Source organism: Desmodus rotundus, chromosome 7 (assembly GCF_022682495.2).
Source record: "Desmodus rotundus isolate HL8 chromosome 7, HLdesRot8A.1, whole genome shotgun sequence".
NCBI classification, from domain to species: domain Eukaryota; kingdom Metazoa; phylum Chordata; class Mammalia; order Chiroptera; family Phyllostomidae; genus Desmodus; species Desmodus rotundus.
Genome location: NC_071393.1, coordinates 36,421,306 through 36,439,101, shown reverse-complemented (window position 1 = coordinate 36,439,101; position 17,796 = coordinate 36,421,306). Strand labels below are relative to the sequence as shown.

Below are 17,796 nucleotides of genomic sequence, written 5' to 3'. Positions count from 1 at the left end.
TTCATAAGTACCTGTGAAAATTACTAAAAATAATACCATATACTGACCATAGAACAGATTTTAACAAGTTTTAGAGAATTGAAATTCCATAGATTTGACTACCATGGAATTAAGGTTGGAACTAATTACAAAAGAAGTAACTTTAATGAAAAGCTGACTTTACAGACCTCCTTATTTGGAAATCACTTTGAAATAATCCATGAATCAGAAAAGAAATGATGATGATAATTAGAAAACAGTTCTAATTATCATGACCTTTCAAAACTTATGGGATGCTTAGAAGAAATTTATAGCCTTAAATACATATATTAGAAGAGAAGAAAGGCTAAAAATTCTGTGGTTTAAATATCCATCTCATAGACCTAAAAAAAAAAAAGAAAAAGAAAATAGCAAATTTAACCCAAAGAAAATATAAGATAGGGACTAATGAGAAGAGCAAAAACTAATAAAATAGAAAACAAATATTCAGAACAGACTTTCAGCAAAGCCAAAAGTTGGTTCTGCGTAAAGAATAACAATAGTGATAACCCCTGACCAGAGTTACATATGTATAACTTTTGACCGAGTTTTGTTTAGACCAAGAGTCAGCAAACTACAAGCTTGTGGACCAAATCTTCCTGACTTCTTGTTTTTGTACAGCCTGTGAGCTAAAAATAGTCCATATGGTTTTAAATGGTTGAAAAATATCAAAATAATAATGTTTAGTGATATTTCAACATTTTATGAAACTCAGATTTTATTGTCTATAAAGTTTTATTGCACACAGTCCCACTCGTTCATTTATGTATTGATCGTGGCTGTTTTCGTGCTATAACAGGAGTTGAGTAATTGTGACAGAGACCACATGGCCCACAAAACCTAAAATATTTACCGTCTGGTCCTTTCCAGAAAAAGCTCCAGCCCCCAGTGTTTACTCTGTGAAGAACCACCGCAGATCCGTAATGTAAACAAAGACAGATGAACGGTAGAAACAGGGCAAGGCTTGAACACATCCCTCACAGACCTCCCAGTGGCTACTAAACCCTTGGAAACAGTGATTGTTATCTTCAGTCTTCAGAGAAATGCAAATAAAAGCCACAATATTATACCGCTGTATCCTACCAGAGTGACTGGAATTAGAGGGTAACTGGTCCACGGTTGGTTAGGATGAGGAACGCTGGGGACGCTCATATACTGCTCTTAGAACTGTGCACGGATATAATCACTTTAGAATACTTTTTGGCAGAATCTCCTGAAACTGCACACATCATATCTTACTATACAGTGGTTGCTTTTCCAGTAGCACACTTACTAGAAAGTATTAGTATATGTATCAAAAACGTGCACAATAATGGCCTCATCAGCTTTATTCACAGTAAATCAAAACTGGAAACGATTCAAACGCCCATCAACAGAGGAGTGGATTAATAGTGTTCTGCCCTTGCAGTGACGTTTTATCAGCAATGAAAATGGACACACCACAGCTGAATTCAACAACGTGGATGAGTCTTACAGACGCTATTGAAAGAAGGAAGCCAAGCACACACATAAAAACTTACTATATGATTACATTTTTATAAAGTTTAAAGATAGACAAAACTTGTCTGTGGTTTTAGAAATCAGGATAGTGATTACTTTTAGACAAGAGCAGGGGAATGACTGAATGTTATTCACACAGTGGGGCTCCTGGTGTGTGAAGGTTCTGCTGCTTAATCGGGGTGATGGTAGTTACAGTAATTCAAGCTGTGCTGTCAATGTGGGTCCCATGAGGTCTTCTCTTTTTTTGTTTACAGAAAAGTCATTATGTGCCAAAAATTTTTGGAAAATTTTATTTTGAACCTTGTCCCATAACTGAAAGTATTTGGTTTTTTTTCTGATGGGGAAAGCAGTTTATGAAAAGTGGTTGAAAATTTTACATGTCCATACCTAGATATGATATAATATAAAATATTTATTTATATGGTTATGTATACATGTGTAGTCAGTCATCCCTGTCCGACTTTTGTTATTTTTGAAGAAATTACAACTACAGGAAATTCCATAGTGAGTGTTAATGCAGAAAAGGTTGTAAGTTCATTCTTCATCTGTTTAATATTTCAAGTTTATGGTTCTATCATTAACTCCTGGGACTTCTACACATGCTGTGACGTGAATTAAACAGCCCGTCGTGTATTTCCTGTCATCTCAGCTTGTTGATAATACTTAAAATGGGTCACGGGGTTTCTTTTCATGGGAATTTTTCCTTTTCTTTTAAAATGTTCATAATAGTCTGTGATACAGATCTCTACTGCTCCCTGCAAAAGAATAAAATTTTCCATTGTGTTTTTGTGCACACGCTGATAAATTCCACAGTGGCCACCTCCTTGACTTTGTCGATACTCATAACAAATCTACGGCCCAAGTTTTAAATTTCACCGTCTTCTCTGGTGGCAGTCTGACATCATTCTGCTCCCCCTCACCTGCTCCCCTCTGTCGGATCTGTCCGCACCAGGACACTGACCGCCCCGTTTGCCAGTCGTCTTCGTGATTTCACTTCCCTTTGCTTGGGGATGAGTGCCGTGTTCTGCTCTCCTCTCTAGAGCTCTCAGTTGCCTTGGCTTCCCGTGCAGCGTCTGCATGGGCCACAACCACACCCTTCGGACGAGGTCAGCTTTCTCAGTGCTGGACAGGCACCGCGGAGAAGCAGTTGAGAAGCGAGGTTTCTGCACCAAGCATGACTGGGTCCTCCTAGTCTCATTTTTGTCACTTCCTTTCGGTTATGGGACAACGCTCGAAACAACTTCTGTCGCTTCCTTAGCTATGTGAACTCGTCCAAGTTATTTAACTTAGCCGTGTCTTAGTTTCTTTCATCAGTTAAATGACTTGGTTTAATAATTAATTAAGTAAACGTTGGCACTGGTCCACCCGAACCTGGGATAGAAATGGAGGTTTCCTGAATATGCCGTGCTGTCCGACAGCTCTCTTCCCCTGTATCCTCTCACCCCCAGCTAAATTTTTTCTCATAGCCCATCAGCGTTCGTTCCTACGACCTCTCTGTGAAGCCTTCATAAGCATCCTCTCATCCCCAGGTAATTACTGTGTCTGCTAAAATAGCTCTCTTGATGTGAATTCTTCCTATCCATGAACATGGTATGTGCTTCCATTTATTTGATCTTCTTCAATTTCTTTCTTCAGTGTCTTGAAATTCTCCAGGGGTCTTATACATCCTTGGTTATATTTATTCCTAGGTATTTTATTCTTTTTTGAAGCAATTGTGATTGGGATTATTTTCTTAATTTCCCTTTCTGTTCATTATTGGCCTATAAAAATGCAACTGATTTCAGGGTATTAATTTTGTATCCTGCTACGTTGCTGAATTCACTTTTTAGTTCTTGGTGGAATCTTTGGGGCTACGTACAGTAGCATGTCGTCTGTAGTCATTAAAATGTCCGTGCTGCCCAAAGCAATCTATAAACCCAGTGCAATTCCTGTCAAGATTCCAATGACGTATCTCACAGAACTAGAATAAATATTTCAAAAATTTCTATGGAACCACAGAAAGCCCCACATAGCAACAGCGATCCTGGGAAAGAAGAACAAAGTTGGGGGAATCACATTACCTAATATGAAACTATATTATAAGGTCATAGTAATCAAATCAGCATGGTATTCGCATAAAAATAGACACATAGATCAATGGAACAGAACAGCGAGCCCCGAAATAAACCACCACCTTTATTGTCAGTTAATATTTAACTGAGGAAGCAGGTACATACAAGGGGCTAAAGATAGGTTATTCGGTAAATTGTGTTGGGAAAACTGGACAGATACATGAAGAAAAATGAAACTAGACCTTCTTATACCACACACAAGCTAAAAATGGATTAAAGACTTAAATATTAGACCCCAAACCATAAAAATCCTAGAAGAGAACATAGGCAGTGAAATCTCAGACATTACTCATAGCAGTATTTTATCAGATGTATCTCCCCAGGCAAGGGAAAGAAAAGAAAAAAAAAACAAATGAGACTACATCAAACTAAAAAATTTTTGCACAGCAAAGGAAACCATGAACAAAATAAGTATACAACCCACAGAATGGGAGAACGTATTCACCAATACATCTGATAGTGGTTAATTTATCTAGCATTTATAAAGAACTTAACAAAACTCGACACCAAAAAACCCAGCAATCCAATTAAAAAGGCAAAGAACCTAAGTAGACACTTCTCCGAAGAGGACACACAGATGGCCAATAGACACATGAAAAGATGCTCAACATCACTAATCATCAGAGAGAGACAAATTAAAACCACAAGGAGATACCACCTCACACCTGTCAGAATGGCCGTCATCCATAAACCAACAAGCAAGTGCTGGTGAGGATGCTGAGAAAGGGGAACCCTTTCGCACTGTTGGTGGGAATGCAGACTGGTGCAACCACTGTGGAAAGCAGCATGGAGATACCTCAAAACATTAAAAATGGATCTGCCTTTGGACCCAGCAATTCCACTTCTGGGAATTTATCTGAAGAAACCTGAAACACTAATTTGAAAGAACCTAAGCACCCCTGTGTTCACTGCAGCCTTGTTCACAATCCCCAAGATAATGGAAGCAGCTCAAGTGTCCGTCAGTAGATGAGTGGGTAAAACTACTATGGAACATTTACACAATGGAATACTACTTGGCCATAAAAAGGAAGAAAATTTTACCCTTTGCCAACAGTATGGAAGGACCTAGAGAACATGGTGCTAAATGAAATAAGCCAGTTAGAGAAAGAAGTGCCGTATGATCTCACTCCTATGTGGGATCTAATGAACAGACTGAACTAACAAGGAAAGTGGGGACAGACTCATAGATGGAGAGCAGATGACAGCTGGTGGGGGGGTGGTTAGGGAGAGGAGGGATTAAGGATAAAAGGACTCGTGGACATGGACAACAGTGCAGTGTGGTGATCACTGGGGGGAGGAGGGTAAAAAGGGACTAAATGTAATGGAAAAAATACCAGAAAGGTTAAATATTTTAGAAGATGAAAACTATGCACAATAAAATGTCAATGAATACATATCTATCAACAATTGAATCTAAAAAACAAACGAAGCAAACAAGAACAGAGAAAGAATCGTGGGTACAGAGAGCCTCTTGATGGTTGCCGGATGGGAGAGGGGTGTGGGGAATGGGCGAAGAGGTGAGGGGACCAAGTACAAAGAGGTAGTTGCAGAATAGCCATGGGGATGTAAAGTACAGTATAGGAGGGGGAGTAGCCAAAGAACGTATATGCATGGACATGAATGAAGGTGTGGGGTGCTGGGTGGAGGGGGGAGATGGGGGAAAAACTGGGACAACTGTCATAGCATAATCAATAAAATAAAGTTTTTGAAAGAGTCCCATCTGTGTAACACTTCATTTTCTCTTAAAATATCATTCCATTCTGTAAATATCATTACAGTTTATCACACACTTATCTTCATTGTCTGTCTCACTCATAAGCATCCAGTAAAATGTCCTTGTAGCTCAGTAGTTGCTCATTAAATATCTGTTTGATGATTAAGCAAACGAATGGATCATGTGGCGCTGGAAGGCACAGGAATTGGTGATCTCTCTGTGCATATACAGTGATGATGTATACAGTCGTCTCCTTTAATAACCCCTGCTGCATGACAAAGAATCATCCAGGAGGGTTTGTAAGGCTCACATGTTGTGTTCTCCTCCTTTGGAATTCCTAAGCGCGCACTATGAGGCCCAGCGCTGAACCTCCTTCTAAGTAGGGTTCCGTATCTCTGCCAATAGTCTGTGGATTTTACTTGGAGAAACATTGTCCTGAGTCCTTTGTGTGCTGCTACAAAGCTGAAATCAGGGAGCTTACAAATTCAGTGCCGCTACTTAGGGATTATTTCCAAAGTATTTAGGGAGCCAAGTGAAAGCAATCCGTCTGGTCTGTCTGGATGTGTTGACACAGTTAACGCTTATCATGATAGCATTGGGGTATCGTGGAAGGAGTATGTTCAGACTTCTTGTGGAGGGGAGCTTCTATGTAGTGAGGGTGTTTAATTCTTCCAAATAAAAGAAAACCACATGTAGAGCACAGTCTCTTAAATTGGGGTGCTTTAAGGACTCAAAGACCCCGAATTTTGGAAACCTTGCTTTAGGATTAAATTTTACAATTGCAGAGCCAGCACGTAACATAAACGTAGAGGCGAGTGCTCGACGTTACCTGTTTCTTAAGATTTTATATTATCAAAATTTAAAAACAACATTTTAAAACTTATGGAGAAAATTCATAAGACAGCAAAGAATAGATTTGTTATAAATTTTTATTAGAGATGCAATGGTAAAAACATTGAATCCTTGAGAAACTTAAGAATCCTTGAAAAACTGCTTATCCTAACCATATAATTCTCTTACAGTGCTAGTTGCTGGCCTTTTTAGAATTCAGGTAACCACTCGTTTCCCCGTATGTGCACTGAGCTCCTGTAAAGGGTTAGGCTGCTGGGGCTTCCATGATAAATAGGGCCTGGGAATGGGAGGAAAAGCTTCTCTTCTTTAAGGAAATCTGTAGTTAAGAAATGAAGCGTCAGTACTTGGCCAGCTGAGTCGAGGGGTAGGGTTGAGGAACTGCGGTGAAACTGGAGCTGAAGTTGTGGGGTTGAGAGGACAGAAAGAACGTTTTCAAGGTTACATGTGGCAACTTTGTCATAGTGTTGCTTCACCGTTACAATTTCACACATTTCTTCTGGATATTACAGCAAAACCTAGTCACCTTCATTGGGATGAAAAGCTTTCTTAAGAACTATTGGAGGGTTCCAGTGTATTTTTGCTTTATTAGTTGAGTTGGTAGTTACGGCTGCTCTTTTTGTCATCGCTTTTTCTTTTTACTATGAACTGGCCTACAGTGGAGCTTGCGATGTAGAGAGTTAGGAAATCACAGCATTAGGTGGGAAGATGGACTAGATGATCTGCTTTTACCCTCCTGATTCAGAATCTTAATGAAACCGTTACTTATATGTCAGTGGTTACAACCTGGGGGCAAGGGGAAGTCAGGCTTTTTCAGATACACTCAGCTCTCCCCAACAATCCGGTCAGTCTTCCTCTCGATCTTTAAAAACCACGTCATGTAATGAGAGACGTTACTACTGGGAGTGGGTTGTGTAAGTGAACTATTTTAGGGCCTCTTATTGTCCCATTTGTATTACTTTTGGGGGGGTTACTCATCAGGTTGACTGAAAAGGAAGATGCTGTCAGTTTTCCAAACTCCTTTTGAATCTTAATTATGGCTCTTCCAAAACGGTGTAAATCATAGGGAAATAGTCTCTAATACTCATTTTTAGCTTAGGATATTCATAGTATTACTTTCTTAATTGTAATCAATTTCAAAGTTTTCTCAACAAGGAAACTCAAAAATTATAATTATTCAAGTTAATTATACCAGAATATCAATTTTTTAAAGATACTGTGTTGCTAATGTGCATTTTAAATGTATATTTAAATATGTATGTCTTCCAAATGTTACCTGTTTTTATAAAAATGTGTGAAAGCCTGAATAAGTAAAAACCCAGTGAATTCTATGATTTTTAAAAAAAATTCTTGAAATACGAATAGCTACCTGTTTTTATTTTCATTAATATCTTAATTTCCTTTCTGTCTTAAAGCCCGACCTGGATTCCTGAAGCAGCCTACTAATATATACGCCCATGAATCCATGGACATCACATTTGAATGTGAAGTGACTGGGAAGCCGACTCCAACTGTGAAGTGGGTCAAGAATGGGGATGTGGTTATCCCGAGTGATTACTTTAAGATTGTAGTAAGTACTTTTTAAAAGGAGGACACTTATCGCCAAAACCTTTGAATGTCTTTGAAAGTAATCACTAAAAGATCTGTTACCTTACATACCCCAGTTCACGTAATGCAGACAAAGATAGAAAAATTCACGTAGGATGTAATCTCTTCGTTGCACGATGAGAAAGCTGAGCCCAGAAATATTTTGGTAGCTTATAAGATCACATAGTAAATCAGCCTAAAGTCAGGACCTCCTGACCCAGTACTAGTACTAGGTCTAGTATTCCTACTTAAACACACCGGTACTCATAAACACAGTTGCCACCATTTTCTGGGTGATGGTTCTCGTGTGTGCGTGTGTGTGTGTGTGTACATGCACGCACACATTTACAGCTTTCTGTTCAAGGAACGGAAATCTGTCCTTCATATGCTGATGCTCAGGCCCTTCAAAACAATGACCCAGCATTGGACAATTACTGTGACAATAGATAGGAAGATCCTTTTAAAAAGTAAATGCAAAAGTAAATAATTAGGTGTTAAATGTATTTAAGAATATTCAGCCATTACTGCTTTTTACTTTATATAAAGTAAATGCATAGGGAATATTATCTCTTTATTGTCATTAACATGCTAGTAATCGAATTATCTAGGTTTTAGTAACAAGGATTAATGACATATCCTAAGATACTTGAATTCATAGTAATAATCTTAATTCATAGTAGTTATAGTTATTAAAGACTTATTCCCATTATAGGTTTTTCATAAGTAGGGATATATTTTCTATTTTTTGAAATGTATACTCATAAGTTAATACAAAACATTTCACAAGTATTTAATTGTAACTGAAAAGCAATGTATTATAGTTAAATTAGCATTTTTACTTTTATCATTATTTTCATACTATATTTAAAAATCTTAAAACTATATTATCCTGTATCAATAACAGTAACAATAGTTTGACATCCATGTAGTACTTTATAGTTTAATGAAAACTTGTTTATGTGCAACTTGATTTAACTTATGGCCGTCTGATCTATCAGAACTATTGATATTGGAAATAATGTTGAAATATATGTTGAATTCACAAATGCAGACCTTCGCTGTGGTCACATGCTGTTGCATGCCAGATGTTTTTCCAGGCAAAGATGTAAGTTTGCAAATATTGTGGGTATGACTTTCCATGAGTATAAAGTTCTTCATTGTTAATGATGGTATTTTCTGTTTTAGTCAGTACCTTGTCAATAAAATTGAGTTAACTCACAGGTAGATAATATTCAGTAACCGAACCATACAATTTTACTTATTTTTCCTTCCCTAAAAGGCATATTCTTGAGATTTTGAACTAATGTTTATCAGTTGAATCATGGAATTGTATTTATGTTTTTCTTCTTCAGAAGGAACATAATCTTCAAGTTTTGGGTCTGGTGAAATCAGATGAGGGGTTCTATCAATGCATAGCTGAGAATGATGTTGGAAATGCACAGGCGGGAGCCCAGCTGATCATCCTGGAGCACGGTAAGTGGGGTGAAATAGAGGGAACAGGCGGACTGTGTGTTTGAGGAGCTGACATCTATCACAGTGCCTGTCCCTTCAGGATATCTTATGATTAATGACCTGTTTGTAAGGGGCAACGTTATGGCATAACCAACAGAAAAAAAAGCAGTCTAAATCATTTCTGTAGTTTAAAATGACATAAAAACACAATTTTAGCTGATGTTGAAAAGAAATTGGTGTTAAAACTGAAGTTATAGTATTACAAAAATGTTCTTCAGAGTTTAATCATTTTAAACTACAAATATATTTCTGCTCTATTAAAATAGAATAACTTAAAGTAGTATTTATTTTGCATTGAGTTTTTCTTCAATTTTTCTAAAATAAAATTAATTTGCCTTTTGTGATTATCCGAAAAAAATTGCTTATTGTCAGTTCAGGCAACATTGAAAAGTAAAAAGGGGTGGGGGAGACCACACAGCAGTTTCAGCAAAAGCTAAATTAAATTCTTTAACATAAACAAATTAACTATAATAAAGAATTGGCGTAACAAGGTGTTAGCTAGAAAGAAGTAAACTCTAACAAACGTAAGGACGTAAGGACGGCAGGTGGAAGAAGCAGTCACTGCCCCTAGGTCTGAGAGAGAGAGTTCAGGAAGGGGCCCTCCTGGGGCGGAGACTTATATCACACCGGAGAGAGAGGGTGTGGCTGTGGCTTACTGGATGGCAGAGAAGCGCAGTGCTGCCATGCAGTGGAAACTTGCTCAGAGCCCCCAGTCTAGCATGCTGGTGGAAAGCTGTTCGCAGGAGGTGTCTCACCGAACACATTGTGCTATAAAACCACCTGAAGGTCAGGGTGTTCTGGAAGCTGCTCTCCAACACCTGGACTGATACAGTGTAACACATGTGTTAACTGACAAAGGAAAAATATATAAAGGGCCAGCTTCATTTCTGCAGAGCAAGCAATATAGTATGAAATTGAAGGTGAGAGGCAGGAAACTGCTAACCGGCACGTGCTCCAAATCCTGGCGCCTAGGAGTACTGTGGGTGAGCAGCGCACGCGGGTGCATCTGAATTACAGCCTGTTTTCTGCAACCGCATGCTACGGGCATCTTCCCTCGGAAGTAAATGGCGCTCTCCACCACAGTTTTTCATTGCTGAGTAGTTGTTTTATATAAATGATTCCTGATGATTGACACTTAAGCTGTTTCCTATTTTTAACTCATGAACCGTTCTGTACTGAACTTCTTGATGACGATTTCCTCACAGCAGTTCAGTGTTACATTGATAAGGATACCCACTGGATGTATTTATTTGTTTTAGCAAGAAAAACATTTTTCATTTTATGCATTTCTTAAGAGTGCGTGAAAACAGTCCTGTATTAGACAGCTGCTCTGGTGTCTGTCTGAGTCAGGTGAGTTCAGGTTCAAGTGCGGTCCCAGCCGCTTAGCCTAGCCGGGAAAGGTAATTGGCCAAGATGGCACCTCCTCTGGCTATTCACTAAAATAGCGTGTAGGATTTTTATATGCCATTCCTTTGAAATGTTTTTGATAGTACTATTATAAAAAGGCATAAACTGTTAGAACTGCTCTTTTTCTTTTCTTCCTGTTTGTGATTATGCCTTTCTCTGTTCATTGAAAATGACTTAGTAGAAACATGTCACCTTCCCATCTTGGCAAAATGCTTGAGTATGATGACCAAATAAGGCGCTGACAGAATTAGGTAGATAGCCTTATTTCTTTTTATCTGAGGCAGTGATTTTCCTTAGTAACCTTTGTGGATCTCTTGGGGTTATTTACATGCAGCCAAATAAAGGGATTTCAGTGTATTTATGTTTGAGATTACATTATACATTTAACACTAACAGTATAAATGGTTGGCTATGCTAAGAGGTCCCCAAACTAATCCTCTGAAAGTGCTCGAATAGCATAATAACTATAGTTGCAGTGTGTGTGTTTCTCTCTGCTCGAGACATTTCTAAAACAGACAGTGTTTTGTGGGCTGACGAAATATTTTAGTGACCTTGTCAGGGTCCCATCAAGGATGCATGGATTGTAGGAAGGGACATACCGTGTTTTGCCATGTATAATGCACACTTTTTGCCCAAGTATTTGAGGGAAAAGTAAGGATGCACATTATGCATGGGTATGATAAGTCTGTGTATAATGTGCACAAAAATGTGGGTGTGCATTATGTACACAGTGAAATACAGTGTCATTTTATTTATCTTGCTGTGTTAATTTGCAAGGGAAATATTTATGTAGGGAAGCTAAAAGAGAAAATATAACCGTTTACAAGATCTGATCTCTACCTTTCTGGAGTTTACAGTATCGTGAGGGGTGTAGAGCTGTGTATGACTTTACTGCCAGTCTGTAGTGTGTTATTTTTATACTACAAATAAAGCAGTATACAATTCAGAAGAGAGGAATTCTGTCTGTGCGATCAGGGAAGTTTTTATTTGTGGAGAGTGTCCCCTATGTAATAGGCCTTGAACGATAACATTTCCAGATGCTAAAAGGAAGACCTGGGTCAGTAGGGAAGCCGAATAGAGTGCCTGTTCCTGTAAAAGAGTGGCTTATAAAGACAGCATAGGATCAGACTGATCATGTCCTTGGGTATAAACAGTCAGGCGTTTCTGTAGTGGGGCAGTCTGATGATAAAGTCAGGTTTAATTAGAAGAAGGCAGAGTGCAAGAAGCTGGTGGGAGGAATATCGTTTTATGTAGGAGACCACTGAGTGATAATAAGTACTTACACTATTCTGTAAAATAGAAGTACTTACACTATAAAACATATCCTAATGAAGAGATGTTAGTGATTTATCTAATCCAGACTTAATCTGATGTGGACCCCGGCCCACATGGTCCGTATACTGTGGCTGCAATGAACAAATTCACACGGACTGCAGAAGTCCTGTGGAGAAAAAGGGACGGCATGGCCACTCTTGAGTGAGAGAGGGCCCGACCCCTGCCTGGACAGGCTTTTATTGCTTTTCTGGGCACATTACATCCAGGATGGTCCTTGTTTACTATGCACAGTTTCTTTTTGCTGTAGGTGATTACCTTTACAGATAACAAAGGAAAGAATGTTGCTATTTACTTCAAAGAGAAGGATGTTGCAGATCAAGGGGAAAAGTGGTTGAACTGGTTACACTCCATACTTGGGAGGTTTAGCAGATTTTAGGAAGTTACTTTAGAGATATGCAGTAAACATTTGCTACCTCAATTCAGGATGAGGGAGTTTTAGCAGAGGCAAGCTTCATAGCAGCCTAGGTACAATGAGGGCCTGATTCCCCACGGGAGAACCTATCTGTGGGTGTGGGTCCTGTGTGCCGACTCGCTCCCCACTGGATTTTCCAAGTCAGGGGCTGGGCTACATTCCCCACACCATGCGGAACAGTCCCCCATATTAATCAGATGATTGATTGGTTATAAACATTGCTGTAGAGAAGTCAGATACTTTCAGAGTTTCATCTGGGTGACTGGAAGAATGGTGCTGCCTTTACAGAGATAGAAAAGGGACATGAATCGAAGCGGAAGGGGACTTCTACTTGTCCCCTCAGGATGAGAAGAATGTGCTCAGAGCCTCTCATGCTCACCTACAGTAAAAAGGTGGATGATCTACAAAATCATAATCTCTCTGAGTCCATCAGAGAGCTGAGCTTGCAAAGCAGCAAAGTAACTTAAATTCCAAAGAATTGGACAGCCCTCTTCCCCTAAAGAATGGGTGGTGTATTGTTTCACCTTTGGCAGGGCAGGAGAGAAAAAGGTGGCTGCCGTCAAAGTAGGTAAGAAGAAATTAGCTACAGTTTTAACTGATGGTTAAAGAGTAAGTGTGGACTGATTTGGAAGTCTAGGGGCTCCTGATGAAAGGTGTGTTCACACTTAATAACATGAAGAATACATTACAGAGAATCAGCAGTAGAGTAGATGGAGCAGAGGATTAAACCAGCCATTGGGAAGACAAGGAAGCAGAAAACACCCAATCAGAACAGCAAAAAGAAAAAAAGATTTTTAAAAAATGACAGTTTAAGGAGTGTCTGGGACAACTTCCCAGAGAAGAGAAAGATCAGGGAATTGAAAACCTATTTGAAAATATGACAGAAAACGTCCCTAACCCAGTGATGGAAATAGACATACAAGTCCAGGAAGCACAGAGTCCCAAACAAGATGGACCCAAAGAAGCCCACAGCAAAACAAGTCACAAAAAAAACCCCAAATAACAAAGAGGGAATCTTTAAAGCAGTGAGAGAAGAGCAGTTAGTTACCAGCTGATATCTCAACAGAAACTGTGCAAGCCAGAGGGCTTGATACCAAATACTTAAAGTGAAGAAAAGCAAAGACTTAAATAACCAAGATTACTCTGTCCAGCAAAGCCATCATTTAGAATCAAAAGACAGGTAAAGAGCTTCCCAGACAAGAAAAGCGAAAGGAATTCATCACCACCTAGCCAGTACCACATGAAATGTTAGAGGATCTTTTTGTAATCCTCACCCAAGGATATGTTTATTGATTTGAAAGAGAGAGAAACATCAATTGGTCACCTCCTGTGTCCACCCTGAGTGGGGATCGAACCTGCAATCTTGGTGTACAGAATAATGCTCTGACCAACTTAGTCACCTGGCCAGGGCTAGGATCTTCTTTAGGAAGAAAAAAACATCAAAAATATGATGATAAAATGGCAATAAATACTGGTGTATCATCCACATGTTCACTGAAGCATTATTTCCAGTAGCCAAGGTGTGGGAGCAGTCTAAGTGCCCATCAATAGAGGAATGGGCGGTGAAGTGCGTACACACAATGGAACATGACTCGGTCATAAAAGAGAAGGGAGTTTTGCCATCTTCAACAGCGCGGATGCACTTAGAAGATACTGTGCCGAGTGAAGTAAGTCGGAGAAAGAGAAATGCCATGTTACTTCACTTATATGTGGAACCTAAAAAACAAGATAAACAAAGAAGCAGAACAGAAACAGACTCATAGACACAGAGAACAGTTTGACAGTTGCCAGATGGGAGGGGGCTTGGAGGCTGCGTGAAAAGGGTGAAGGGACTAGGAAGTACAAACGGGGTTACGGAACAGTCACGGGGATGTGCAGGACAGCACAGGGAACACAGTCAGTAAACTGTAATGACTGCGTGGTGGCAGGTGGCACTAGGTTATCGGGTTAACCAGCTGTGTAAATGTCTGGTCACTGAGTTTTACACCTGCAGGTAACCTAATAGTGTATGTCAACTGTAATTGAAAAATGAAAAAATACGTTAAAAAGAAAAAATAGTTAAAAAATAAAAAGACTTGTTGAGTTTGGGTTATAACAAGAAACCAGATAAAAATGTCTAGAATCCGAGGGCATTTGCTGTCAGAAGATCAGAAAGAGGTGGAGGAAGAAGACAAGTTTCGGTTATGACAGATCTGAAGGTTTTTAACCAAACTCTTCTTTTGCTACAAATTAAGGCGGCTAAGCATTTTCTTTTCCACCATGAAGAGAATGTTGTGTTCTCAGCTGTCATGGGTAATTTTTCACACTACTGAAAGTTAAAACTCCTCAATCTTCTCTTCAGTAAATGGAGTTTTCTAGTCTTTTTTCCCTCTGCCTTCAGAGGAAGGTCTTACTCATCTGACGTTCATCTTTGAATATCCTCTTGAAGATCTCCATAGGTACCATCATTATAATCATCATTTTTTTGCAATGTGTTTTTTTTTCTTAATGGTCAAGAAATTCTTTCTTGTTCCTGCCGTAAACCACCACTGTTTTCTGTGGACCTACACCTCGGAATCTTGTTTTACCTACTCAAAGATAGCATTTAGTCTCTTCTGTTTTTATCCTTCCATTTCATGATTTAAATTATTTCTGATAGAACCTATTTTATCCTGCTGATTTTTTAAAATTTCTTTTTAATCTCAGTCTTTCACACATCATTAAAAAATATGATAGCCTAAAAGAAGCTGGGAAGAGAAGGTTATATCGCAGGAATAGCACGTCGCAATTATTGAGTGTATGAAAAAGTAAAATCACAAAATCTGTGTAGATTGAAAGGATCATACATTACATGAAGAATTAGGTGGTGATTTGGAAAGAATTAAATTTTATATTTATCTTTTATCAAAATAAAATACAAAATTAACACTTTAATTGAAGCAATAAAAAGGTTGAAAGAAGAGTTTCATCATTTGTTTTTACATTTAAAAGACATAAAAGAAAATACAGATGAAAGTTTTGATATTATAGGGTATAAAAATTTAAATCTTCTGTATATAAAATAGGAGAAATACCATAACCAAATGAAAGTGTCTGGCAGGCAGGGGAAGAATATCTCAAGAATTACAGAAATTTAATACTCTGAACGCAACAAGAATGCACACAAATGAACATGATAAAATAACTAACATAGCATACAATTCACAATAGAGCAAAGATGAAGATAGATCGTTTTAAACATGACAGATGTTTTGAGAAATTTTAGAGAAGTTGGAAGCCTGAGCCAAGACAGGCCATTCTAATGAAAAAGCCACTGGCAACAGCTTGGGTGAGCCTGTGAGTTGGGTGGGACAGGAATCTCAGGGAATCGGCGTGGCGGACCACGTGGTAGGAGCCAGGTTGACAGTCTCAGACAGGGCACACTCCCCTACTGGCCCTGTGAGCAGAGGGCTCAGAGAAGGAACCGTTTCCTCTGTCAGCACCTCTGTCTGGGAGAAAACCGCCCGTGATGCCGGACAGCTCTGTTCCTCCCCGTGTATCGCTGGTGCCTTTCCATCTGCTGCCCACGCAGTGGAGCTCCGAGGGAGTGGGTCCGAGCAAATCCGTGCATGGGCCCTTGAGGAAGAGTTACCTGGGACTCCAGAAGCCCTTTGTCTCCCTCGGCCTCAATCCCTGATGGTTTTTGCAGCCAGGAGCTATGGGACTTCTCTTCCTGGCCCTGGAACCCCAGGCTGGGGGTCTTGGTGTGGGGCTGGGACCCCTCACCCCTCAGGGGGACTTCCCTAAACATACTTCCTGAAAATGTTTAAAATGAAATTTTTAATATTTAACTTTACTTTTATGCATTTTTAGGAAGAGACACTTTTGATTTTAGAAGATCTTGTGGCTTTTAAAATATTTAATAACATTTTTATTTGCTGCAGTTCAAGTTGATATTATCTGTCATTTTAGCTAAAATACTGTCTCTCTTAAAATCATATATTGAATGATTATTTTAAAGTATTGGCATATAAATTATTACAGGTATACTCAGAGTAGTAAGAATTAAGGTAAGATTTGTTTTTGTCCATTAACTTTTTATTAGTCTTTCTTCCTGTCAGTTTGACTTTAAAAATAGTTTCCAAAATTATCACCTAAGACTGAAATGCAAAAACACACAGCATTATGATTTTTCTCTGTACATCCGTTCATGTAAGTGTGGTAATTGACTTTTTTTATTACCAGTAAGGGAAGATGTGTTGGTGAAAATGGGGTAATATGACCTTGTTTTTAATAAAGGAAATTCGTACTTTACCAGCCATTAGTGACTTCTAGGATATTATGGCTGTGGCAGATAAGGAAACACGAGCTTCAGTTTTGTTTTTTTTTTTTTGACCAGAAACATTAGTAAAAAATTCCATATAGTACCCAAGGTAAATATTGACTAATAGAAGTCCTGGAATGAGTGACTAACGGCCTGGCATGATTTAAAGTTGGCTAGATGGCAGGAAATTATTAGTCATTGGTGGAATATTTTAAATCTGAAGCACCAGATCGATGATAGTTGGTATTGACTTTAATCAAAAGATAAATTATAATAATTTATTTTGCTTTTTTGTGACAGTAATTATAACTTTAAGAAAAGTTTTAACTTGAGATAACTGTGATGAAATTGGACTTCTTAATCATGAATTCTGTGTCTACAAACTTCCTAGTATTAAAAGTGCATCTCATGTCAATGCCCAGGTTGTGATTCTTGACTGCCATTTACTTGCTGAGTGATGGAATCATATACTAAAATTCTCTGATTTTTATTTTCTATAAAATGAAGGAATTAAATTATCTCTTAGGTCCCTTATCACTCAAATACTCTATTAAATGGAGTAGTTTTGGAAATATATGCATTAAATATTGACTATAATATTCATTTCAGAATTCTTTTTCTGTCCAGGTATTGAAATAAATGGATGTATTATTTGCTGAAGCGGTGAAACATTGCCAGTTAATAATTTTATTACCTGTCACAATGTACAGAACGAAACAGACTTTGGGTTAAAAATCTGAAGCATTGGCTCCACGTCCCAGTCCCCCTGTAGTTGAGGTAGTTGCTCTCCCTGACCGTCAGTTTTGTTGTTAGGTATAAACAGTGGCCTGCACGGCGCACCTCTGAGGGGCAAATGGAACAATGCATGTTAAGCATTTTGTAAATTGTAAGTACTCTGTAACTTTAAGGTCATCGTAATTTGAAAGAATGTACAAGGCAAAGCTATCAGCATTAAACTAAAATAAAATAAAGATAAAAGTTTAACTTCATGAAGCAAGACTTGAAGGTTTTTTCCACTAGCCAGCAAACCTATTTAATACTTAGTTAGATTATTTAAATTTGCAAAACA

At 38.6% G+C, this 17,796-nt stretch overlaps 1 protein-coding gene across 9 annotated transcripts in view; it reads left to right on the top strand.

Annotated features, from left to right (window-relative positions):
* Positions 1-17,796, top strand: part of NEO1 (neogenin 1) — a 200,861-nt gene that overhangs the window by 106,910 nt on the left and 76,155 nt on the right. For all 9 annotated transcript variants that reach the window (XM_053927494.2, XM_053927496.2, XM_053927491.2 and 6 more), the window contains exons 6-7: positions 7,608-7,762; positions 9,132-9,252. In XM_053927494.2, coding sequence (XP_053783469.1) covers positions 7,608-7,762; positions 9,132-9,252 — 276 coding nt within the window. The remainder of the gene's footprint in view (positions 1-7,607; positions 7,763-9,131; positions 9,253-17,796) is intronic.